We start from the raw sequence: 27,731 nt of genomic DNA, 5'->3' as shown, positions 1-27,731 counted from the left end.
GGTAATGTCATTATGGGAGCAGACAACATCAACACACACAGGTGCAATCGGTAAAAGGTCAAAGTGAGATATTGTGTCTATGATGAATATAAACATACACACAACACCATATATACACCAGTGTGCTGAGAATAATCCACTGACCAAAGTTACTCACCGGTGGTGCTTTGGGCCTATCTACTGAGTTTTCAATAAACAATTGTGTGTGTGTGTGTGTGTGTGTGTATATGGGTCAAACATTGTACACTAACAATATATAAGGCAATCATGATGTTCTTGCAAATTTTAGCTTGCTAGCTTTGTCTATTATATAATTCTAGCAAGCTGTAGTGTTTCAAAATCATTGAAAAATAATACATTTTTAGCAGAGGGACATCGAATCTGAATCCTAGTGTAGTGACTCAAAGGCAAACAGCGAATCAGCATGATATGTATTTTTGGGTCTATTTTTAGGATTTATAGTTTTTTTCTTTAGAAGAGAAAAGACGAGATGAGACGAGACGAGACGAGACGAGACGAGACGAGAAGAGAAGAGAAGAGAAGAGAAGAGAAGAGAAGAGAAGAGAAGAGAAGAAGGAATGTATCAGGAATGAGATGTTCAACAAGGATACATGGGCATGAAGGTCAGGGGTGCTCAAACTTTTGTCTGTAGAGTGCATTTATTAGCTTTGTCCATTATATAATTCTAGCAAGCTGTAGTGTTTCAAAATCATTGAAAAATAATAGAGTTTGAGCAGAGGGACATCAAATCTGAATCCTGGTGTTCCCTCCTGCTCTTATGTGGTCATAGAGAGAGAAAAAGCGAGAGAAAGCGATTTGACTCTGAATCGACTCAAAGGCAAACAGCGAATCAGGACGATATGTATTTTTGGGTCTATTTTTAGGATTTATAGTTTTTTTCTTTAGAAGAGAAGAGTAGAGAAGAGAAAAGATGAGACAAGGCGAGACAAGACGAGACAAGAAGAGAAGAGAAGATCATAAGATCATACAGAGAGAAAAAGCGAGAGAAAGCGATTTGACTCTGAATCGACTCAAAGGCAAACAGCGAATCAGCATGATATGTATTTTTGGGTCTATTTTTAGGATTTATAGTTTTTTTTCTACTGTATGCTGTTAAACTTAAGGTATGAGAAATAAAAACAGAATAGAAAAGAAATGCTGGATGATGAAATGTTTTACAGCCCTAATCACTTCTAAAACCAAACCAAACCAATTTTGGTAAATTGACTAATAGGTGTAGGTCATATATTAAAGGTAAAACATTCTGAACTTAAAACATACAGGTTTTATTTTTTACTTCTCACAGTTTGGCGCCGTTAACGGATCAGACAGCCGTCACTGTATTCGTCCACCGATTGTGTCTAGTCTTGTTTGTAATCTCAGTACATATTAATTATATCTGTATTACTTAATACTAAGCGATGGCTGCCGTCAGCTTGAAGTGAAGTATACGCTATTTATACGCTTTTCTTCACCGAGCTCGGATTGTCTCTTGTCACTATCGTTTTTTCTCATCTCCTCCCCTCAGCTCATTGGGTGATTACATCAAGGCTTCAACGTTCCCGTCCCCCCGAGTCAACACGTTTGTTTCCATTCCTAATCACTACTGATGAATGAGAGACATATGAGAGATGACAGAGCCCTAAAGGAAAACACACAACACACAGAGCTATTACTCAACGCTGAAAGGCTCAGGAACGCCAAATTCAACAGCCAACTACTCGAGTGGGGGAGAAAAAAGAAAACAACCCCAAAAGTAATTAAAAAAACAATCCACCTGTCTGTTATTTGCTCCAGCAGACAAGAGGGTTAAAGGAGGTCAAAGCTAAAAGTGCTTTAATCTCTAGGTGATGAAGCTGGAGGTGCCCTGTGTCATGCACTCATCAATCAGACATGTATTATTTATCTAAGAAAACAACTGCAATGAACTGAATGTCCTTATGTGCTTTACTGCATGAGGCCCAGCGGGGGGTTTGGATATCCAGAGAATAGCAACTTTTTGTCATTTGTTCAGTGCACATACACACACACACACACACAGACACACACACACACACACACACACACACACACACACAGACACACACACACTCACACACCCACACACATACACACACAAACACAGACGCACACACACACAGACGCACACACACACACACACCCACACACACACACACATACACACACCCACACACACACACACACACAGACACACACACACACAAACACACACGCAGACACTCACACACAGACACACACTCACACACACAAACACTCATACACACACAGACACTCACACACAGACACTCACAAGCACACACACCCACTCTCACTCACACACTCACTTACCCACACAGACACACACACACAACACACTCACTCACACACAGACACACACACACACTCACTCACACACACTATAATCACTTTTATCATTTCATATGCTGTATTTTCATTGTTTATTTTTCTCTTCTCCACAGCTAATTCCATTTTATTTTATTTTACATTTAAATTTGATTTTCACTGCATTTCACTGCATGATGTACTGTGCATGATTGTTTATGTGACTAAGAGACACACACGCACACACACACACACACACACACTCATATCATCGGTCATTGTAGTGCTTTCTTATGCTATTTTTTATATTGTGTATAAAAATTATCTTATTCTCTGTTCTTTACAGCTAATTCCCTTTTATTTCATTTTAAATTCCATTTTTGACATACACTCGTGTATGATTGTTAATGTGACTAAAAAAATCTAAATTCAAATTTCATACACACACGCACACACGCACGCAAACGCACACACACACACACACACACACACACACACACACACACACACACACGTGTATGTATTAACATATTCAGTTATGATCACAATATTTCATACCACAACGTAGTAAATTCTCGACTCACTAAAGTAGCTCCGGCTATACCATAAATCATAGGGTTATATTAATGCGCTCGTTCTAATGCGTTTTAAAAATGTATGCTATTGTTTCTATAGTAACAGCTCACACCAACTGCTCCAGAATCCAGGCTAAGAATAAATGCCATAGATTCTTTTCATATAAGATCTCTCATGTAAGTTAAAGGTTGCCCAAGTTGTTCTTTATTTAATCTCCTCAGTGATATAATGGATCTGTCTATTAGATTATTTCAATGTGTTTTTTCAATGGAATTAAGAGACTCAAACACTGTTCTAACATGACAATGTCACTGTGCACAAAGCCCCTGAGCTCCATGAAGATACGGTGTGGAGCTTAAGGATGGACTGGAAGAAATAGAGTGTCCTGCACTGAGCTCTGACTCAACCCCAATGAACACTTTTGGGATGAACTGGAACTAGAGTCTCATCAACATCCCAACGTAAAAGAAGAGAAGAGAAGAGAAGAGAAGAGAAGAGAAGAGAAGAGAAGAGAAGAGAAGAGAAGAGAAGAGAAGAGAAGAGACTAGGCGAGAAGAGAAGAGAAGAGAAGAGAAGAGAAGAGAAGAGAAGAGAAGAGAAGAGAAGAGAAGAGAAGAGAAAAGATGAGACTAGGCGAGAAGAGAAGAGAAGAGAAGAGAAGAGAAGAGAAGAGAAGAGAAGAGAAGAGAAGAGAAGAAGGAATGCATCAGGAATGAGATGTTCAACAAGGATACATGGGCATGAAGGTCAGGGGTGCTCAAATTTTTGCCTGTAGAGTGTATTTATGCATTTTAAGCTCAATATGTGTGTAGCAGCTTGAGAAAATCCAGTACCTGATCATTTTTTGACCACACATTTGATAAAAAGGCCACTAATTAAATCATGCCATTGTTAACGCCATCTTCTCCTCTGTGATATTGTGTTGTTATTATCACACTGTTCCACTCCAGAGCTGCATTCAGTGATTGCCTTTTGGTGAAGGCAGGGACTAAGTTTAGCATCAGTGGCTGCTGTGCGACTCAGAGAGGAAAAACAGAACAGCAAGCGAATTGATGCTTCCACTGCTTGACAGAACGAGCAGTGGAACGTAAAAGAGGAGAGGGGGAAGAGAAAGAGGCGCTTCCAAAAAGAGCAACGAAACGAATGGGGAAATGAAAAAGTGAAGTTGCTATGGCAACCATAGACATCTGCTGCATGAACTCATGCACATTCAACATGTGTGTGACAGAGAGAGAGAGAGAGAGAGAGAGAGAGAGAGAGAGAGAGAAAGAGAGAGAGAGAGAGAGAGAGAGAGAGAAACTGAAATGCAAACAAATGGTAGAAGAAGAAAGATTAACGGAGAAGCTGAGCAAGAAGCAAGCAACAAGTACAAGTTTCAAATCCGGATTAAATCAAGATCTTTCTAATGAAGAAACATTCTACTTCAGTCACAGGACTAGATTAAAATTTACATTTACCGGACAATTTAATAGGAACACTCACTCATACGTGAGAATCCTCCAATCGTCAGCTACACGATGCTTATGATCAGGCAGATCCGGGTCAAAAGCTCCAAATTACCGTTCACACTAAACATCAGGATGTGAGCTCAGTGATATGGACCGTAGCAGAAAGGCTGGTTTTAGTATTTCAGAAACATATGATTTTCTGTCAGGGCGCGGGGGTAAAAACGGACCCAAACGCAGGACAGCTAAACAAAAACAGGTTTTATTAACTAAAACAAAAACACTAAACAGGACAAAGACAACAGAAGACAACAGAGGATTCCGCCCTGCACAAGGCAACGCGGCTCAACTAAATAGTACAAATAATTATTCAGACATAAGGGACAGGTGTGCAGAGGTGGGGAGGAAAAGACAAGGGCGGGGCAGACACGTGAACACGGAACATAAACAAAAGGCACATGGCCAAAGTCCGGGCAGAGTCCTGACATTTTCACACATACAGTTCAGTATCGGTCTGTGGAGAACAAAAGATATCCTCGAGTCTGGGGATTCGTTGGAAACGGATTGTCGATGAGAAAAGTCAAAAGTGAATAAAAAGAATAAGAATAAGAATAGTGAAGATTCACAGGAAGGTAACTGTAATATACGGTCAAATAGAACAGAAAACAACTGAAAAGAATCCATACTGAACCCTGAGGTAGAAGTTCATTTTTTCAGGTTCCGGCAAATTTCATCATTCGCTTGTTTGAATCTCAGGTCACTTCTGAATAGCATCACATCAGAGAAATGTCTCAGATATGAATAGCAGTCAGTGACCTCTCATCTCTGCCTAGTTCTGTCACTTGATTTAAATGGATTTAACCCTTCTTATCAGTATACTGGTGCTCCTTTAGACTTCTCAGACATTATCTAATAATCTGCTTGACTCAAAGTTAACTTTGTGCACTGTTACACGGATGCTAAACATATAAAGATCCACGACAATGCTACGGTTTATTTCATTTCCAAATTTTTAATGTAGCAGAATTAACAGAATGGTTATCAAAGCTAAACTATGTAAACTTGTTATATGCTTTAGTGTAAATTCTACACATTCGGTCATTTAGAACATGGATGACATTTTAGTAAGAGTCCTAATTAAACATACCAGAAATATCAGAGTAATAATTAGAGGGAAAATGAAGGTTATGTCACGATCCTGATACACTCGGGAAAAAAAACGACATGGCGTCATGCGCACCACATTTCGCATCGCTAGCGAGCGAGCGTTTCTTCCTTGTTATCTCTGATTAGTTCATTCTTCAGCCCTGATTATCATTCCAGTCTGCATTCCTGTCACTGATTTGTTCGAATGACTGCAACGGTAATGAAGTGTCCTGCGTGTAGGATTCGTGCCTGCTTACCAACACTTCCTGTCACTTCATTACCTGCATTTCTTTCCTCAGCTGTCTCTCTTTCCCAGCCTTTACTCCCTTGTTTTCCTATAATGGCTGCTATACCTCCGGACTCCCACGATCACCACACAAACAAGAGCCACTCTCGGCTAATTCCACGTCCGCCGTTCGATTCTTTCTTATTAATAATAAACAAGGGCAGAACGCTGCATCAGCACGTCAGAAAAAAAAGGCTGCCAAATATGAATTAAGAGGCGCTGGAGATGGAAAACCTGCGTTACACAGAGGATTAAGATTATACGCTAATTCTGTCTAATAAAAGTAGGCTTGTGTCCCAAATGTTGGCGCTACAACAGGGATAGTCCTGCATTTTCAGAAATGTCACAGAGTCTGTTTTAGACTGTTCCCACTGGCTGCCGCTTTCCGATATTTACATGATGTTAATCTCTGAAAGAACGGTATAGAATACATTCCATCAATTGATGGAATGCGCTGAAATATATATTAGAATTATGACAACTGAGATCATATTTATGTAGTACTGATTTCATCGGATTAATGTATTATTAAATGCTTGATCCTGATTGGGATCAAATCACAGAGTGTGTCTCAATCATCTCTCTACAGTAGCTTCCTATACAAGATAAAAATGTGTTGTGTGATGTGTTTCCATCATGGGGCTTCATGCAGGGTAGTTAGTGTATTTTTTGCAATCGTTAAACACCTAAAAGTTCCGCCATTTTTTTCCAGCTGAGACGCTTCAGGAATTATGATGTCATTTTCTGTAAGGGAACATGGTGGACATTGATGATCCCTGTATTTTGCGGTACATCGTGTGATTTTTTTAAAGGCACAAATGTTCCAGTGCACAGGAAGCACACTGTGATTGTGTGTGTGTGTGTGTGTGTGTGTGTGTGTGTGTGTGAGAGAGAGAGAGAGAGAGAGAGAATGATCCCTGATCAGTGCCTTGACTACTGAACTAAAGAGCTGATTGAGACGCAGCTACAGGTTTACATTGTGGCGCTCTTTCTAATGTTGGTGTAGTTGTAATATCCTACACAGTGACATATCTGTTTATGCTCTAAACAAACAAATTAAAAACATGTCATTTTTGATATGGTGCATGTTAGTTAGTTTTCATTTTATCGTTTTATTTCACAGCTTTGGAAGGAGTCTCCAGTGTCAGCGCTTTGTAACAGTCAATGGTAAAGCTGTATGTATTAAATATTTGTAAAAACATTAAAAAAATATATTTTTCCCTTCTGTTTATTATATTTTATTTAGCATTTAAACTCCAATTTTTATTTTTACTCTATTTTATTTTAGAGCTTATACAATAAATAAAAAACATTTCAATGCATGTCACTGATTAAGATTACAATATTATATATTTATTATTACCATCATAGAAATATAATAACTTTGAATGTTTTTACCTAATAAAAAATTGCTGTGGTGTAAGAGACATAAAACACTTCCGTCAATGATATCACTCTCACTCACTCTCTCTTATTTTCTAACAAACTACCTCTGGTCACGGGGAGCCTGTGCTCCGGCGTCTTCGGGCATCAAGACAGGATACACCCTGGACGGAGTGCCAACCCATTGCAGGGCACACACACACACTCTCATTCACTCACGCAATCACACACTACAGACAATTTTCCAGAGATGCCAATCAACCTACCATGCATGTCTTTGGACTGGGGGAGGAAACCGGAGTACCCAGGCAAACCCCCGAGGCACGGGGAGAACATGCAAACTCCACACATGCAAGGCGGAGGCAGGAATCGAACCCCCAACCCTGGAGGTGTGAGGCGAACGTGCTAACCACTAAGCCACCGTGCCCCCCCTCAGTGATATCAATAAGCAATAAAACAGCGCTTCTGAATCTCAGTAAATCCCAAAGACATTTCTTTTCAAATAAATTTTATCATTCTAGTGCATTCAGTAAATTAAAGACTCGTACACCTTGACCTACAAACTGAATGAATGAACTTTTGATTGATATTTAAAGCCAATGATTAAAGAAGCGGTTTAGTAAATACACACTGGTGTCTGATAATTAAATTAATAAGTACAGTAGGAGAGAGAAGTAACTGGAAAGTGTGAGTTTGCGGACTCTTACTGACAAACTCCACTGGGATTTCCGTTAGCGCTTTTGGCCAGGGACAATATAAAATCCTCTCATTATCACTTTACCTTTTTAGCAGTAGATTTTTCTGTGGATTTAACAATGTTCAAGCAATTTTGTGTTTTCACTGAGAAAAATATGTCTAAGAGGCATTGCTGATCATGCCTTATATACAGCAGACTGCTCAATATAGCTGAATGGACATGAATATTTTATTGTGGACAATGAATTATCGCTTGTGAAGGTCATATGAATTAGTATATTTTCCCTGAATTTTGTTCTTTTTTTTTGTTGTGCAATCTGTGCAATGTAAAAAAACCCAAATGCAAACAATAACCAATAAAAGAACATGCCGTACTTTGACCCAAAGATTGTGATAATATCATAAACTGTAAATGCCAGGCCAATTTTCCTGATGTAAAACTGAGACAAACACATTTGTTCCCTCGCTTGTTTTGTTTCGCGTAAGAAAGCTTTCCCCGAGCATATTTTTGCATGTTAAACTGCACTGCTGAGGGAACACACGCCGCCAGCAGCACACTGGAGCCTGATTAAAGCAATGCCAGTACATTTCTCCACACAGCCTCCTGAATAGCTTCAGATCTCAAAGAAAAACAAAGAGCCATTGTGTTCCCTGTGGAGGTGTTTCGATTGGAGCGAGTGGCCAAAACCCCTCAGGTCTGGTTTGATGTTTAATGTCAGGGAGCGTACAGTAGGTTAGACACCGGTGCTCAGAAAACACACCAAGAAACAGGAGAGATGTGACATTCTCTCAAAATCAAATGAATGTCATTTGTGATACAGTGATCATTAGTTTTTATGGCTCAAACAGTTAAGGCTCTGAGATGTTTATCAGATGTTTTGGAGGTTCAAGCAGCCACTTTTGAGCCATTGAGCAAGGCCCTTAACCTTCTCTGCTCCATGGAGATGGTATCATGGCTGACCCTGTGCTTTCTAACAAGCTGGAATATGTTAATAAAAGCATTTCAATGTGCTGTTATATGTATATATGATAAATAAACCATCCAAGACTGTAGTGTGTTAATATTTACATTTATGGCATTACTAATGCCCTTATCCATAGTGACTTACATTTATCTCATTTTTACAGCTGAAAAATCGAGGGCTAAGGGCCTTGCTCAGGGGCCTAGCAGTGGCAGCTTGGCGGCTCTGGGATTCAAACTCACAAACTCCCAAACCTTCTAATCAGTAATCCAACACATTAACCACTGAGTTATTAACATACAAAGCTGTCTCAGAGCGACACAATTCTCTTTGTCAAAACCCCTTTAAAGTCTGGGATTCAACAGCACTGTGGTTAAAAGCAATTAACTTATTATTATTTCCAAATGTGGTATGTTCATGTAACAATATTTAACTATTTTCAGTGTGAGGCTTTACCCAAATCTGTAAAGAAACACTCCTCAAAGTATAAAATTACTGTAGACTTCAAAATACTTTGAGATAGTTCAAGTAAATTAAAATGTGGTTCAATTGAGATGTGGTAGCCTAGTGGTTAAGGTGTTGAACTACCAGTCGGAAGGTTGTAAGTTCGATTCCTACATTCACCAAGCTGCCATTGCTGGGCCCCTGAGCAAGGCCCTTAACCCTCTGTTGTATAAAAATGAGATAAAAATGTAAGTCGCTCTGGATAAGGGAGTCTGCTAAATGCTGTAAATGTAAAACACATAATGAGTTATGAATCTGACTCGTGTCAAAGTCTGTAAGTTTGTTTGTGGTGTTTAAATGATTAGCTGTGCTGTAGAAGAGATGTGAAGTCATTAACAGGTTTTCATCCTGGCTTTTACTTTAAAGCTAATGCATGAGGCAGTGAGGTTATTAAGGATTTCTTTATGTCTTTTAGCTGTACTCACTGTACTCAGTGACTCTACAAGCACTAAAATCTTCCATTTAAGAGTCTCCCCAAAAGAAAAAAAAACAAGCTCCACTCCTTACACAATGACGGTTTTAGAAAGTGCACGCTATAAAAGCCTCCCCGAAAAGCGCATGGCGCAACAGGCTGTTAGGAACATTATCAGTGTACGATTTATCGCAAAGGTCTGTCGGTCTGGTGGTCTGCAGGACCGACGCGTTTCTCAGGAAGCACTTGCGCACGAGCTGACTCACTTTCCAGCAGTATAAATATAGCTCCTTCCTACATTTCTGTAAAAGGTAAGTTACAGGCACAAACACACAAACACCGGGTTCATCAGGATGAATCGACAACTTTGCCACATATTATAATCTGAAACCTTAAAGTATACCTTGTAAATGTAGACATTCTAAACATGCTGAAAACAATACTCAGAATATCCTAGGAAGCGCTCATCAACCTTTTCCTAACTAAAAATGCCAAGCTCTACACATAATATAAACAAATAATATAAATAACAAATAATAATTTTGTTTACTTGGTTAATTTCCCTGTCAGCGCTAATAGCTAGTCAGCTACTTAAATGCTAGCAAAAGAGCTTCCATTTGTCACAAACAGCCACAAACAAGCTTCAGTATTCAATGTAGCTTCACACCGTCATAATTTTAAAGCAACACACCAACACAACAGCCAGGTAACTGTTAGGTTGTAGTTTTGATTAATAATTAGCTAGCTAGCTTAACATGCAGATTTCTGCTAGCTAAAAATGTGACTACACTGCATATGTAGCCTATTTTATGTTATTCATTAACAGTTATTTAGACGTATCTCATCTTTTGATAACATATTTGGACCAAAACAAATCTATATAATAAAATAACACATATATATATATATATATATATATATATATATATATATATATATATATATATATATATATATATAATATTTACAAATCATGTTCTTAAGAGATAACTTAAGGCATGTTTTCATTTGAATCACTGGCTAAAGGACGTCATCTGTATCTCTTTATCTTTTCTTTTTTAAATGAATAATTCCAACATAGGACTCCCTGATTTTTTTTTTTTTTTTTTTTTTGTTAAAGGTAACATTTATCAAAGTGACAAAACACCAAGCAGCTGTTTGCTATCCCACATGCACACCTTCAAACCCTTTCTCTTATTTCTATATAAATAAGATTCCTAAATACATCTTTCCTAAATCATCCTTTCGATACTCACCAGTGAGTCTTCTATGGTGAAGTTAAACATTTTTTTGGCGTCGATCTTCAACCTGGACACAAATTTTTTGTATTCTGGGTTCTGCGGCTCTCTGTAGGTGATAATCTTTACACTCTGAGGGAAAAAAACAAGGTAAAATCATAAGCAACTGTAGTCTGTTTTAGTTATTCAGTAGTATTTTTAATATTTAAGATAAATATTAATATTTCAGGAATAATATTAAGATTTAAGTATTAAAGATTTGATCTATATACTCTCAATTCTATGTAAATAAGGTGTGATATGGTAAAGAGAGCCAATCAAATGATTCCTCAAATGATTCCTCAGACCAATCCTATGATTTTAATCAATATATTCTCAATTCGATCCATATTTTGCTATAGTGTGAAGAAATAAAAACATACTGATTCTTTAAATGATTCCTCAAACGATTCTTCAGACTAATCCTGTTTGTGTCTTCAATTCTTCACTCATAACTTTAGTTTATACCTTCAATTATCACAGTAAACTTTGATTTCTTACATTTTTTTTATCTTGTTATGTCATATACATAACATAGTCATAAGGTCATGGGTTCGAACCCCATGGGTTTGAGCTGCCACTGCTGGGCCCCTGAGCAAGGCCCTTAACCCTCAGTTGCTCAGTTGTAAGTCACTCTGGATAAGGGTGTCTGCTAAATGCCGTAAATGTAAATGTAAATATACAATCTCTAACTAAATGTGTCTAGAGACATTAAGAAGAAAAATACATCTTGAAAGGATCATTGTTGACTCCAGAGAGTGTATGTAGCCATAAGTTAGCATGTTCTGCTAATCTACAAACAAGCCCTAGCATCTAACACATAAATCAAAGCCTAGTTAGATTTAAGATATACTGCATATATCTTGGTAAAATTATGACAAGATTTCAAAATAGACATTTTAAATCTAAACTTGATGTAAATAGAATATATAAACGTCTACATCTGTTTAAAAGTGAATCTCCTCATGCCATTAAAAAGAAAGCCATGTCAGGTGATCTGGATATTAAAACAGACACCTCATGGATTCAGGCCTGCATTAAAGCCTTGTTGTTTATTTGTATTATTTTTAACATCCTCAGACTGAACACGACCTCAGCAAGTCACCCAACAGCCGGTAAAGAAAAACTTACCTATAAATAATGATACAGTGAGCACTGCAGCTAGCGCAGTGATGAATTATTTCTATCATTTCTGTATTGTATTTACAAGGACAAAAGAAAACTAATGTCGTAATGATACACTGTAAGCTGGAGGTCAAAAAATGTTCACTTATTTTGAAAGATAAATATTCCTGTAGCAGGATGTAGTATAGCTAAATACATAATATCCATCACAGTGTTAAAAGAAACCAGGGTCCGTATTCATGAAAATTCTTGGTACAAAGAGTTTCTCCTAATGACGTAATACTAATAAAATTCTTATAAATGTGGGTGTTTCCTCTTAAAATTAAAGAGAAGATCCTAGTAAAGATAAAAGTTATTTACAAAGCGAGCGCTTAAGGTCAAAAAGTCTTAAATAGCAGAGAAGAAAATGGCCAGATGTTAGAACATCTGTAATACTGTATGCTTGATCACAAACGTAATCCCTACACGATATCGTCTCAAATATCTTAACATAGAGACAAAGTGAAGGCTTAAAGTAGACCAGATTTTAAAAGAATGTGTCATCTAGTAATGGAGTTAAGCCCCGCCTCCTCTCTAACATAAAAGTTGTTGTATTTTCCTGACATTGGTCCTGAATCACTCTTAAGATAAGATTCCTAGTTAGAAATGTTTAAGCTGATTTAGGAGCTCTCTCAGATCATTCTTAGAAGCTTTATGAATACGGGCCCTGTAGTCTATCCCCGGGGACACGGCGGATACCCTGGATGGGGTGCGAAAATACCACAGGGTGCAATTACACACTAAAGACAATTTAAAGTTGCCAATCAGCCTATAACTCATGGCTCCAGACTGAGGAGGAAACCAGTGTATCCAGAAGAAACCTTCGTGAATCAAACCCCTCCAACCCCAGAGGTTGGAGGTAAATGTGCTAACCGCTAGGCCACCATGTCCCCACTAAATACCCAATAAAAAGAGGAATAATCAAAGCTTAGTAAAGTTTTGACATATAACCTGACCAAATAACACACAAGGGCACTGCTCTAATAAAAGAATAGAAATCTTCTTGCTCTTTTTATCTCTGAGTGATTTATTTTAGTGCAGTCTGTGTGTCAGATGGAGTTCGTTTATGCGGTCAGCACCATCAGTACTAATCAAAGAGACTGACAATAAAAGAGCAGTGTTTTCATTCATCAGCGCTGAGCCCAATCATTTCAGACAAATACATCTGTGTACAGCACAGAGCATGTAGAGCAGAGTACAAACAAAACACGTCTACTCTAAAGAAATCGTTTAAAATAATATCAAATTATTTCTCGCTTTCTAACATCAGCAAACGTTCTCTGTCTTATAGAATCTGAGTTCAATATTAAATAAAAAATACTAGATCCTAATTAAGGAGCGTGAGCGAATGACAGAACTTGTGAAGAGCACTGATATGATCCTCCTGGCTCTCATCACACAGACATGCCTGTAAAGACCCCGGCTGCTTTATACCACTTACCGTTTAATTTACTCGAGCAGCATATAAAATAACACCTAAGTAGCTGAAGCACGGCCTTATAAGACGAGATCTGGGTGAATAATTTCTACAAGAGCCGAAAGCCCTTTGAAGGTGAAAAAAAAATGTAAAAAATTACCGGAACGGAAATGCTGATACTTGACCGTGTGTCATGAAACAGAAAATGGAGATGAATCCTGGTTAATATCTGATGTGTAGAAGCTTTAAACTATCAAATATAATACAATACTGCATTACAGTTCTGGCTGCTGATTGGATGCTCGGGAAAAGAGATATAACCAAATATGAATACGTGATTCAGCTTAAAGAGACAATGTGCTTTAAACTGAAACAAATACAGCTTACTATAAAGGACGTGCACGCGATAACCAAGACTCAATCTTTCTAAGATCTCGAGGAAGTTGCACATTTAAGATCGGGAGTTTTTTCTGAGCACATTTCTCTGTTTTGGCACCTGGGTGGTCTTCAAATGGCATATACAATCCTCTTCCTGAAGGTTCTTGCCTCTTATTTGTGTCATGTGTGGTTTTCTTGCTATATTTTCTCCCAACAGAGTTTTTAGACTGATGATATTCTTAGTCTGTGACCTAGTGAACCAGTATCATGATGCAAGTACTGATAGAGACTTCACTGTAAGTGGCTCTGGATAAGAGCATCGACCAAACCAGATCGGTGTTACTCTCGAACTTATGAACTACACCAGGACTTCTGACCAAAGTGCTTAACTCTTAATTCCTCAGCTCCGTATTTAGATTCAATTCTATTATTATTTATTATCTATTGTTATTGTAACCAGAGAACTGTTGGAGAACCAAATTCCCATCTGGAAAAAGGTCACCAAATGCAAATCTTCATGTCATGCTCAGTTTGACTTTATTAACATTTTAAATCTGAAGACTAAGCCTCCCAGCAGTGTTCCAGTACCGGCCTAGCTGCATACACACCATCGAATGTGCAATATGGTTCCCTGGGGTGAAACCTATTATAATTTGAATCGGCTCAGAGCTTGTTAATTGCAAACCAAAGGCTGGCATTTATTTTAATCATTGGGAATTAGAATTAATAAATAATAAAGGGCAAATTTTTACATTCAGCGATTATTTTCTACCCAATTTTAAATTACGGCTATGTAAATGATACAACTGTAAAAAAAATAATAAATAAATAAATAAAAAACACACACACAGAAAATAATCACAAACTTCGGTGAACCAGACTTCCTTTGTCAGCACGGCACATGAAAGGAGCGCTGAAAGCCAGACATTAAAAGCTGACTCACTTTAAAGGCTTCCTTGGCAGTGTGATCTTCTGCGTCTCCCTGAACCCACGGCTTTGCTGGACTTCTCTGCACGCTCTCTCCAAACAGATCAATGAAGAAAAAGACGTACTCCTCCTGGGGAAGCTGCTGCTTCCTAAACTGCACCATCAGCTTCCTGAACGTCTGCAGCTTACAGCAAACGTACACCACTGGAAGAAATGAAGACATTGGGGTTTAAAACTGGGCACTTTTATTGAAGCTGATTTCAGAGAATAAAAAGATTAGGTGGTTTTGTAAATGAAACACAACACCATACATCTTACATACATGTATGAACAAACTACAAATTATGTTTTATGGTTCTTTGGTAACATGGTAACAAGTGTGGGGTTTTTTTCCTTAACAAATATTTGAGAAAAAACAAGGTGAAGAAACGACCGATTTTAGCGGCTATAACATAAGTGTTAATGGGAACTAAATCATTTTACATAACATTTCATGCCACTGTTCTTGGATTAAAAATACAAAGCATCAAATGCATCCATCCATCCATTTTCCTACAAAACGTTACAGGGAACTGCGAGTTTCTCAGAATACTCAGAGCACTTGAGGTGGTGAAGGGGGAACCCGCCATCACAGGGCACCTTAACCCTAACCCTAACTCCACGTATATGGCAGAGACCTGAATGGAACCCGTAAAGCTGGAGGTGCGAAAAAAGGAAGTTTGTGAAGTACTGAACATTTCACATTATTTTCCTATATATATCTATATATATTTTCCTATATATATCTATATATCTATATCTATAGATAGATAGAGAGAGAGAGAGCGAGAGAGAGAGAAAGAGAGAGAGAGAGCGAGAGAGAGAGAGCAGAAAATGAAAAGAAAATTTCACCATGTCAAAGGTTTTTCCCCAGAAGTGTGGTGATTACAGACTTCTGCACATTTAAAAGACGGTGTTGAAGCTTAAAAGATGTCGTTTCTGCCTTTGACCTTTCCAACCTGTTCTTTCACGCTCTCTTTGCACTTACTAATTGCTGGCAAACCAAAGAAGCAAGTTCTTGACAGTGTGTTCTTCAGGCTGCCGGGTTTTCTCTTTCTCTCTCTCTCTCTCTCTCTCTCTCTCTCTCTCTCTCTCTCTCTCTCTCTCTTTTTCCTACCTGCCACTTTAGAGTCACAAGTTTCATAGCTGACTTTCCCAACTTGCCAACATGAAATCCTAAAATCCGAATCGTGAAGAACCATCAGCACTTACGGAACTCAACAGCAGGCACTTGGTAGAAGTAAAAAGATCACGATCACACCTGATGAAAAGCTGATGGCGGACAAAATGGAGAGGCTCATGGAGAAAAGCAAACACCACCTCAATGATACAGTATATTGTCCAACCAGCAGAGCTTCTTGTCCTGTAAACTACAGCCGTAGGACAGAAAGAGTCTCTCTGACTCTCCATTACTACACTGCACACTACACAACGGATTTTACACAGTGTCACTGCACATTCTTTAATTATGATCACTGTACAGTTATTACACACACACTACCACAACCTCTCTTCATACATATTTAATATACAGTTAATCTGGACAGAAATCATTCATTCATTCATCTTCTACCGCTTATCCGAACTACCTCGGGTCACGGGGAGCCTGTGCCTATCTCAGGCGTCATTGGGCATCAAGGCAGGATACACCCTGGACGGAGTGCCAACCCATCGCAGGGCACACACACACACACACACACTCTCATTCACTCACACAATCGCACAATTTTCCAGACAATTTTCCAGAGATGGCAATCAACCTACCATACATGTCTTTGGACCAGGGGAGGAAACCGGAGTACCCGGAGGAAACCCCCGAGGCACGGGGAGAACATGCAAACTCCACACACACAAGGCGGAGGCGGGAATCGAACCCCCAACCCTGGAGGTGTGAGGCAAACGTGCTAACCATTAAGCCACCGTGCCCCCCTGGACAGAAATCTCTCTCACAGAAATCTCTCTCTCTCTCTCTCTCTCTCTCTCTCTCTCTCTCTCTCTCTCTCTCTCTCTCTCTCTCTCTCTCTCTCTCTCTCTCTCTCTCTCTCTCTCTCTCTCTCTCTCTTTTCCTCGTCACACATCCTGTCACCTGCTTTTAACTCCTCTGTTCAAGTGTGGTTCTGAAAGCACCCATTACTGCGCAGTTATTTCGTAAATAATTGATCAGTGAAGCGCTCCATCTGGCAAACACACGGCGAAGGCTGCACCTGCTTCCGTGAAAAAAAACTAAAGTCATCTATTTAAGAGCAAGCATATAAAAGCACATTTCATCCATGCACCGGCTGATTTACTGCGCTGTCTGCTTAGGGGCTTTACTTAGACAACTTAAATATGGAAAAAGAAAATGCTCTGGCTTAGTAGCTCTGTATCTGTAACTAAGCAATAAAAAGGACTCTAAAAGCTTAAGCAACTGTTAAATAAATGCATTTCTTATATCTTTGAGTCACTTTTTTTTCTATTGGTTTATAAATTAATATCAGCAGTTATGCTGGATTTTTGTCTTTCCCTCCAGGAAGATTTTTTGTTGTGTAACCTCTTATTTATTTAGAATTAGACTAGGTATTACATTGATACTAATAGTTGTGCTCGGTTTTAGTTTATCTTATATAAAAAATGTTTATATGAGCATTTGATTTATTTTTTAAATATTAGATTCAATTTTTATATTAATTGATCTAGCGAGAGTTGATGGAGTTAAGGAAAAACTCTGAGATGATAAGTATATGAAATAAAATTATTATTATTATTGTAACTATTATTTTATATGATAACTTCAATTATCAGGGGGGCACGGTGGCTTAGTGGTTAGCACGTTCGCCTCACACCTCCAGGGTTGGGGGTTCGATTCCCGCCTCCACCTTGTGTGTGTGGAGTTTGCATGTTCTCCCCGTGCCTCGGGGGTTTCCTCCGGGTACTCCGGTTTCCTCCCCCGGTCCAAAGACATGCATGGTAGGTTGATTGGCATCTCTGGAAAATTGTCCCTAGTGTGTGATTGCGTGAGTGAATGAGTGTGTGTGCCCTGCGATGGGTTGGCACTCCGTCCAGGGTGTATCCTGCCTTGATGCCCGATGACGCCTGAGATAGGCACAGGCTCCCCGTGACCCGAGGTAGTTCGGATAAGCGGTAGAAGATGAATGAATGAATGAATGAACTTCAATTATCTTGAAAAAATCTTTTGGTAAAAAAATGGCTTTTTCCATTTAAGACTAAAAGCTAAAAATAATAATAATAATAATAACAATAATAATAATAATAATAATAATAATAATAATAATAATAATAATAATAATAATAGCAATAATAATAATAATAATAATAATAAATAAATAAATAAATAATACTACTACTACTACTAATAATAATAATAATAATTATAATTATTATTATTATTATTATTTCTCAAAAATTCTTTTTCAGAAGCAGGCAAAAATCTATACTGTACATTTCTAAAACTACCACACACACACACACACACACACACACACACACACACACACACACACACACACACACACACACACAAGAGAATGGGTCTACATATATACATGCACTTATATACAGAATATAATTATTAACCAATCTGGCAACCCCAGATATCCCACACAGAGTAATACAGCAAGGCTTTGGTCTTTTCTGAAGTATTTTCTTTTTCTAACATTTTACCCTTTCCAAGAATCTGCTGTGTTAATTGCTGTCTCTTTAGTTGAGAAATCTTTGTCCATGGTACCCTTCAATAATCTGAGCTAGCTGATTCTGAGCACGGTGACAGTCTCGCCTGAGCAATGACCTTTATAACACCCCAGCGGAAGACGCTGAAAACAAGGGGAGACGCTTAGAAACACATCTGGACGTTTGGTGCTTTAATTGGCTTGATAAGTCAAAGCCGTAGTCATGTCTGACAGCCCGGGGAATTTAACTCTCCACCTTCAAGTCACTTACACAAAATCGTTATTTTCATGGTGCGCGGAAATTTTTCTGCTCAGAAAACCTCATCTTTTCCGACTGTTCGATTATTCATCTGCTTGCTTTTGTTTCATTCTGCTGCATTTTGGATTTAAAAATAGACAACAAAGAGCTGAAACCCAGCACAAGTGCTGTCCATGTGTGTAATTGTTCAACCTTTTATCTTGTTGTACAGCAATGAGTTCCATCGCTAGCCTCAGATTATCATCTTACTGAGAAACCGCAAAGCCCCGTTTCCACTTTTATAACAAGGTGATCAGGTTTGTCCAATCGTGGCGCAAAACACTGACAATCAGACTTCAAACAGTGTACAACCTGAACAGATTCTCACTGGACATAAAAGGAATAAAAAATAATCAACATTTGTTTGGAGTATGAATGTCATAGCTGATATTATTATATGTTATGACATATGTTACAGTAACACACTCAGTATCACAGATACACAGATTTTGGGGTAATGGTTGTTGGTTCAAGCTCCACCACCGCCAAGCTAACCCTGTTGAGCAAGACCCTTAACCATCTCTGAATGCTATACATTGACTCTAGTTTTTAAGGGAAGAACAGAAATAATTAAAAAACACTACAAATTCTTAAAGTCCTGAGTGTCTACTTTCATATGAGCTTCATATTAACCACTAACCATTAGAGTGGAGTGAGAGGTGACAAAGACGTTCAATGCTCAACATGAACACGACAAAAACACTAGCAAGCACCATTTATTGTCTTCTGGGAAAAAGAGTTAATTACCCAGTGATCTGAATTACATCCAGCTGGAATAGAAAATAAACCAACAGGAAGCCATTGGTACAAATAGTGTGTAGTCAGAGAAGCAATTCTGCCTGCTGTCTTTTAAATACGTTATCTAACTCTTGTCTGTTTCACAGGACACTGGGACAGGAAGGACGTATACAGTGTTTCTGTCAAATCTGTCTCAAATATGTCACATTAGAGAATAACTGTCTCTACCCACGCAGCCTGGTTATACACCGAGGTGCACGATACCGTGAGTGTTCAATATCCTAATATATTGCATAACTGATTATATAATTGAGTATTTGTTACGCAAGGGATATAGAGCTAAGAGGGAAATCTGCTATTATTCTGCAGACATAGAATGACTAAGTATAAAGAGGTATATTTTATACTTCATATTAATCTCCATATTGTCTCTGCCAGACAAATTAGAGGCTATTAGAGACTATTATCTATTTCCAGCCATCACACAATCAAAGCCACAATTAAGATGTAATCATATGCAATTAATAAGAGTCTGACAGGCTCGTTAAAACTGCCGGGGTACACGAAAACTGAGCTGTAATAGAGTTGGAGGGGTGTGTGTGTGTGTGTGTGTGTGTGTGTGTTTGTGTGTGTTATACTGTAGCTTTGCCAAGCCAGATCTGCGTGTAAGAGGTGAAGGATCTAGGAGATATAAACCAAAGTAAGCGCTAAGCACTAGGTCTTACTAAAATGTTTTAATTACCGGTTACTTGAACCTAGCATGTCGCTGTTGGACTCACGACAGTCTTTACACTTAAACAGCGATCAAGACTGACGTTTCTTTGTATGCACGTTTTTAATGTTTTGGAAAATGACAAAAACAGAGCTAAAAAAATAGGTGGAGCATAAACAGTTTTTGATGTGACGGACAGTTAAATTGTTACCTAGCACTTTGCCTGATGCTGTTTTCATTTCATGCTGTCAGAGCATTTTCATCACCACGTGTTACCTAAGTGTAAATAGTGGCTTTTTTTTTTTTCCTGCAACAGGATTTGAAAGCTTCGTAGAAATCAGCTACAACAAATTACATAAGAAAGATTAACTGCATCTCACACTTTGATAATATTAATTTGCAGAAAGAAATAAAGTTACCGGTCACCTGTAATTAATTATATTGCCGTAATAGCACACGCTGTTTTATTCCTCTTATACCACATCAACCCTTGCCGCCATTAAATTCTTAATGTGTTTAAAGGACTACGATTTAGTTTTTATTCATTTAGAGTAGAGAACATCCATGAACCCGGTTTTGTTCCTGTGACCCGCTTCAGTTCTCCATCCAATCAGAACTGAGATTTCATTAACGCTGTCAGGTCTTATTTGAGATCTTATTTCCCGCCTCCTCCCTGTGTGTGTGTGTGTGTGTGTGTGTGTGTGTGTGTGTGTATGTGCGTGGTGGGTTTCCTCTGGGTTCTCTGGTTTCCTCCTCCAGTTAAGCGTTGTAGGCTGACTGGCATCTCTAAATTGTCTGTGTGAGTGAGTGTGTGGCTTGTGATTGGCTGTGCCACGAGTGCCCTGTGATAGACTCCAGGTTCCCTTTGATCCTGTGTAGGATATGTGGTGCAAAACATGGATGAATGGATCAACACTCTGGGATAGAATTCATTAACATACTGTACACCTTGTCCAATTGTGCAAATTATGTCATTATCAACATTGCAATTAGTGTCTGGAAGTAGAGTCACGTCAACTGTCTGACTCAAGTAGCTGCTCGAATGAGTGGTGAGACGTTTTGTTCTAACTAGAAAGAAGTCCAGTTGATTTGATGCAGCTTCCAGAGAACCGAATCTGGATGACTGAGACTCTTCACAGACACACTGCAATTAGGACCAAGTTCATGTGCAAAGACTAGTAATTTATCCCAGAGTTTTTAAATGGCAAGAAATACATTACGTCACACCAAGGAATCCTCCCTAAAGTAAATTCCCAGGCTTTAAACCTTCCTGGAACCTGTTGTTTTTTTTTTTTGCCCAGCAAGTCATCTATCCATATCGAAAAATGCCTGTTCAGTAGATTAATGAGTAATGGCTCTTGTGGAGGAGTCTTCAAATCTATTTTAGCGAGTTCATTGTCATCGTCTGGGCTTCACCATCTTAGGCTGTGAACTGTTTCCAAAGACAACCCACTCATGGGAAAGTGAACTTGAGAACATTATTCCTCTGCTGCCAGGGAGTACTACCTCAGCGACTAAATTTATCAAGCAGGTTTTATTCTCAGAAAACAAAATTATTTGCACTTTCCGTGATCCTCCTGCATTTATGAAGCTGGCTGACGATCCTCTGGGAGACTTTAGAGCAAACAATCATGCGTGTGGTTTAGATGTGAAACACAGCAAGACTCTTGTATCTCTGTCTCTCTCTCTCTCTTTCTGGGTGAACTGTGCTGAACAGCTGCCCACGGTCAAGCCACAAGAATTAATGATCTGCAGAGCCGTTTACGGGAAAGCAAGGAAAATAGAGGCTTTGGTTTAATTAAACACGGGAGGTGGGCAGCGCGGTGAAGCGTGCACTCTGAAAATGTGTACTTGAGACAAAGTGGCAGCCTCCTCTGAAATAAATTGCTTCACACTGATCTTTTGCTGAGAAACAAATGGATAGAGAGGAGGTGACTTATTTTCTCCACATGCTCTGCTTTTCTACTTCATCACGAGGAAGACGTAGGGTTCCTTTCGGTCTGAGCTCAAACTCAGCTCCAGAGTATGTGAGATTTTGAATGTGACCTGATTACCTCAGGTACATGTTAGTTGTGCAGTTTGGTAGGTGGAAAAACTTGTGCCTTCAAGAGAAAACATTTAACCTGTAAAAACCTGCAAGTTTGGTTATATGGCACATAATACAGACATCAGTGTTGTTCACACTGATCTGGACCCTGAGATACCATTAGGTTTGGGAACGTCTCACAAAGCTAATATAAAGCAGATTTAGCATGACTTTTTACCAGAGGTTATGAAATACTGCTCTGAAGAAGTAATTATTCAAACTTGATTATTGAAACCTAATCTTTGACTAGAATTCTTGCATTAACACCTTGTGAAATAAAACCCTGCTGATTTCACACCTGTGTCCTCCTTCAACTCACCGCAAACTAAAACTAGATTAGAAGACGCGCTAATTTTCCTAACATGATAAACATCCCAGTCCAAGGCTCTATGTGTGTTCTGCCAAAAGAAATACAATGATTTTTAGGTACAATTGTGCAAATAAAACTTAAAATGTTCAAATAAGAGTTAAAAAGTCAGTTTATATCATTCCACAATCTGTCTATATGACTAACATGTAGATATGAAAGTAATCAAAGTTATATTTCAAAAGAAAACTCTCACTCACTCATTTTCTACCGCTTATCCGGACTACCTCGGGTCACGGGGAGCCGGTGCCTATCTCAGGCGTCATCGGGCATCAAGGCAGGATACACCCTGGACGGAGTGCCAACCCATCGCAGGGCACACACACACACACTCTCATTCACTCACACAATCACACACTACGGACAATTTTCCAGAGATGCCAATCAACCTACCATGCATGTCTTTGGACCGGGGGAGGAAACCGGAGTACCCAGAGGAAACCCCCGAGGCGGGAATCGAACCCCCAACCCTGGAGGTGTGAGGCGAACGTGCTAACCACTAAGCCACCGTACCCCCCTCAAAAGAAAACTGAATAGATAAATAAAAAAATCCATAAACAAAACTATGCCCTGAAACACCTATACAGCACTGCTGTGATTGACAGGACAGAGAGACGATGCCCCGCCCACTCAGAAAGCACCGTTCACTTTGCTCTTTAATCTCCTGACTGTGGATGACGACTGCTATGATTCAGAATCTCTTCTGATGCACCAATCAGGAGCCAGATCACACTTTTGACACTCATTACATTCAGCACGCTACGCTAAAAATACTGACGTGACCTTAACTCATTGTCGTCTTAGTTTTTCAGGGAATTCTTAAATTAAACAGAATGTTACTGTTGAATAAGTGAGTGAGTGATCACATATCACTTCATAATGTCCAGACATTAAATCATGGTGAACGTCTATGAAAGAATTTTGGTTATCGCTACTGTTCTAGCGACATAGCAACAGAAATCTCAAACAAAAATCTCCTCCTTTATATAAACCTGTAATATGGATCCTAATAATTAATCAACAACCAATCAGAATCGAGACAGGATCGACAGCAGTAATGTATATCAGTTAAAATCCTGCCGGGATACATTTTCATAGCCGTGTTTATCGTTAAGCGAAGGTCAGATTGTTTAAAAAAACAGTTAAAACTTTCTCCAGAGCAAATACTTCAGAGCTCCTGATAATAATAGTGTTTGTTTTAAAGATCACAAAACTCTGATTATCAGGTACACTAATAAATGCTCCTTTGACTCATCACCTTCAGTATAATCTTCATCTCAGGGGTGAAGACAGGAAGCTGCTAAAATGGCAGACGCTCATTTCCAGTAAACCGTACACGGCTCAAACAGGTCTGATTAGCATCATCGCTATTTGGGCGGCCAAAGGGCAACAGATGGCCCTGTTTATTGGATGTGACCAAACCTGCAGGTGTGTTTGTCATCTCAACCTCTCTCTCTCTCTCTCTCTCTCTCTCTCTCTCTTACACACATATGTCACATCATCATGCTCAAGCTTATCACACTGTATAAATCAGGCAGACAATTGTGTGTGTGTGTATATATAAAAAGAGATTTTACTGGGCCACTGGTTACTTACTCTTTCACCAACCAGCACTTTCCCATTTGTGATGATACCCGACGATGAAGATGCAAAGCATTCTGGGATGCAGCACTTCCTAAATATTTCATTTGTACTAATTATGAGCTGAAAGCTATCTACAGGTTCTGCACGTCCCATTAAACACGCTGTAAGATGTTCAGAATTCTGCACCTTACATGCAACTTTGTAGAATAGGATATCAGGAAACAAACCATATTTCTATTAACAGACGATGAAGAAAACAATTCTCGCAGTGATACACTGACAAACAGCTCTAACGTCTCCTCATTTGATGGCTGGATTTCCCCCAAAGAAAATGTACATGTGACCAATTCCATGTCAACTCGGACGCTACAGAAATGATTGTCGCCTGAGATAGGCACAGGCTCCCCGTGACCTGAGGTAGTTCGGATAAGCGGTAGAAAATGAGTGAGTGAGAGTGGAACTGGAATCTCATCATCATCATCCCAACATCAGTGTCTCACTGATCTCACTAATGCTCTTGTGTATGAATGAATGAATGAATGAATGAATGAATGAATGAACGAATGAATGAATGAACACAAACCTCAGAAGAGAAGTAAAGAACGGAGCTTTTTAACATAACAGAAAAGGAGGAATAAATCTTGAATCTGATGTTCAACAATGACATGTGGTAGTGAAGATCTGAAAGCTTTACACCTTCTTGCAAGCCACATATGCAATGCATGCAAGTGTTTGTTTTCTGTGCATGTCAAGTAAGAGAAAAAAAAACTTCTGCAGTCAGCTACTGTATATAATACCTGCACTAATGGACCTGCTTCTCTTTGTAGCCATGCAAATCGCTCACAGCTGCTGAAGATTTAATCTACAGATCACCATGTGTTTACTGTGAGCTTAAACCGCTACTTAAATCTCTAATGACGTCCATACTCAAGTCCCACTCACCACTGCATGACTTCCTACTTTATCTATACAGCTGTAGAAGAGAAAGCCTTTCAAATCGCATCTGCCGTCACCCAGATAAGTATTTTAGCTTCTATGAAGTTGCTTCCTCTTGTTGTCTGAGGGATTTAAATATACATCTTAAATGTATAAATGTATCCCCGGGGGGGCACGGTGGCTTAGTGGTTAGCACGTTGCCTCACACCTCCAGGGTTGGGGGTTTGATTCCCGCCTCCGCCTTGTGTGTGTGGAGTTTGCATGTTCTCCCCGTGCCTCGGGGGTTTCCTCCGGGTACACCGGTTTCCTCCCCCGGTCCAAAGACATGCATGGTAGGTTGATTGGCATCTCTGGAAAATTGTCCATAGTGTGTGAGTGTGTGAGTGAATGAGAGTGTGTGTGTGCCCTGCGATGGGTTGGCACTCCGTCCAGGGTGTATCCTGCCTTGATGCCCAATGACGCCTGATGTAGGCACAGGCTCCCCGTGTCCCGAGGTAGTTCGGATAAGCGGTAGAAGATGAGTGAGTGAGAGAGTGATGGCAGTGACTTGGCAAGTGTGACATGGATGTTGGTGTTCTGGTCTATATCTAAAATTTTTGAGACTGCTGATCTCTTGGGACTGATTGGGACTGATGATGCACAACATCCAGCAATATGTTGTGGTTGGAAACGTCTTATCGATGAGAGAGCTGACAGGAAGGTGGATGGCGGAAGGATACTGTGACTCAAATGACCATTTATTCAACCGTGGTGAGATGAAGAGCACCTACATGAGCAGAAGGTTCCACTCAATTCAACAAAGGTTCAAATGTATCTGATATTTTTGTGTCTTCAGAGTGTTTGTGTTACATCCTGTGTACAGTGTGAAAGTTTGACTGCTATGTGCTCTAATGTTAGAGTCACAGGAGGTCCAGCTCATTGAGGACCAGCAGGTAACTAATATGTGTTTGTGAGGAAAGCCATAGCAATTAACATGGCAATCTGCAGCAGGAGGTGTGATTAAGTACAGCTTATATCTAATTATATCCCACCTCTTATTTAATACATTCATTTCCTTATGTACTGAAAGTGACTCCTTTACATCATCATTGCCATCCTCCTCCTCTTCATAACCCCCCCATCATCATCACCATCATTATACAACTCCTCCTCCTCTTCCTCATAACCACCATCATAATCATCACCATCATCATACAACTCCTCTACATCATCATTGGCATCCTCCTCCTCTTCCTCATAACCAACACTACCATCGTCAGCATCATCGGCATCATCAGCATCATCATCATATAACTCTCAGGAATCCACCCTCAGGAGTCTTGGGATTTGCGGATCAGCTTGGGAATGGTTCGCTTCCTACCTGGAAGGACGCTCATATCAGGTAACATGGAGGGGAGTGACATCTGCTCCACGCAGACTCTCCACTGGCATCCCACAAGGCTCAGTACTTGGTCCTCTTCTTTTCTCCCTGTATACTCACTCTCTTGGTGAAGTTATTTCCTCACATGGGTTCTCTTACCACTGCTATGCTGATGATACACAACTTATCTTCTCTTTCCCACCCGCAGATGCCACAGCTTCTGACCGGATCTCTGCATGTCTGGCAGAAATTTCATCATGGATGACTGCTCATCAGTTAAAGCTTAATCCTAGCAAAACTGAGCTGCTCTTCATCCCAGGTGATTCATCCCCAGGTCATGATCTTGCTATATCCTTGCACAACGATCTGATCTCCCCTTCAGCCACAGCTCGCAACCTTGGGGTAACCATGGACAATCAACTGTCCTTTTCCTCTCATGTTGCTAATGTGACTCGCTCATGTCGGTTTCTTCTCTACAACATTAGAAGGATTCGACCATTTTTATCCACACAGTCTGCTCAGGTACTTGTTCAGTCTCTTGTCATTTCTAGACTGGATTACTGCAATGCACTGCTGGCAGGTCTACCTATGTACGCAATCCGTCCTCTGCAAATGATCCAAAATGCAGCTGCCCGGCTTGTTTTCAACCTGCCAAAGTTCTCGCATACCACCCCGCTGCTGCGATCCCTCCACTGGCTTCCGGTAGCTGCACACATCAGATTCAAAACACTGATGCTGGCCTACAAAGCCAAAAATGGACCAGCTCCCTCTTACCTCAAAGCCCTCATAACTCCACGCACTGCACCCCGCACCCTCCGATCTACCAGCACTGCTCGACTGGTTCCACCATCTCTCAGGGTAAGAGGCAAGTATACTACAAGACTCTTCTCTGTACTGGCACCAAGGTGGTGGAATGAACTTCCCCTAGAGGTCCGGACAGCTGAGTCACTGGCTATTTTCAAGCGGCGGTTGAAGACCTACTTATTCAGGAAACACTTCAACTAGCACTTCTTTCATTATCTTTTGCATT

At 39.7% G+C, this 27,731-nt stretch overlaps 1 protein-coding gene across 1 annotated transcript in view; it reads right to left on the bottom strand.

Annotated features, from left to right (window-relative positions):
- Positions 1-27,731, bottom strand: part of npr1a (natriuretic peptide receptor 1a) — a 90,562-nt gene that overhangs the window by 50,185 nt on the left and 12,646 nt on the right. The window contains exons 3-4 of the mRNA XM_060865570.1: positions 14,933-15,120; positions 11,010-11,123 (exon numbers count right to left, since the gene is read on the bottom strand). Coding sequence (XP_060721553.1) covers positions 11,010-11,123; positions 14,933-15,120 — 302 coding nt within the window. The remainder of the gene's footprint in view (positions 1-11,009; positions 11,124-14,932; positions 15,121-27,731) is intronic.

The sequence above is a fragment of the Tachysurus vachellii genome, chromosome 3, assembly GCF_030014155.1.
Source record: "Tachysurus vachellii isolate PV-2020 chromosome 3, HZAU_Pvac_v1, whole genome shotgun sequence".
Classification (NCBI taxonomy): Eukaryota; Metazoa; Chordata; class Actinopteri; order Siluriformes; family Bagridae; genus Tachysurus; species Tachysurus vachellii.
The sequence above is the reverse complement of the archived record's forward strand: the minus strand, read 5'-3'. Positions and strand labels throughout refer to the sequence as shown.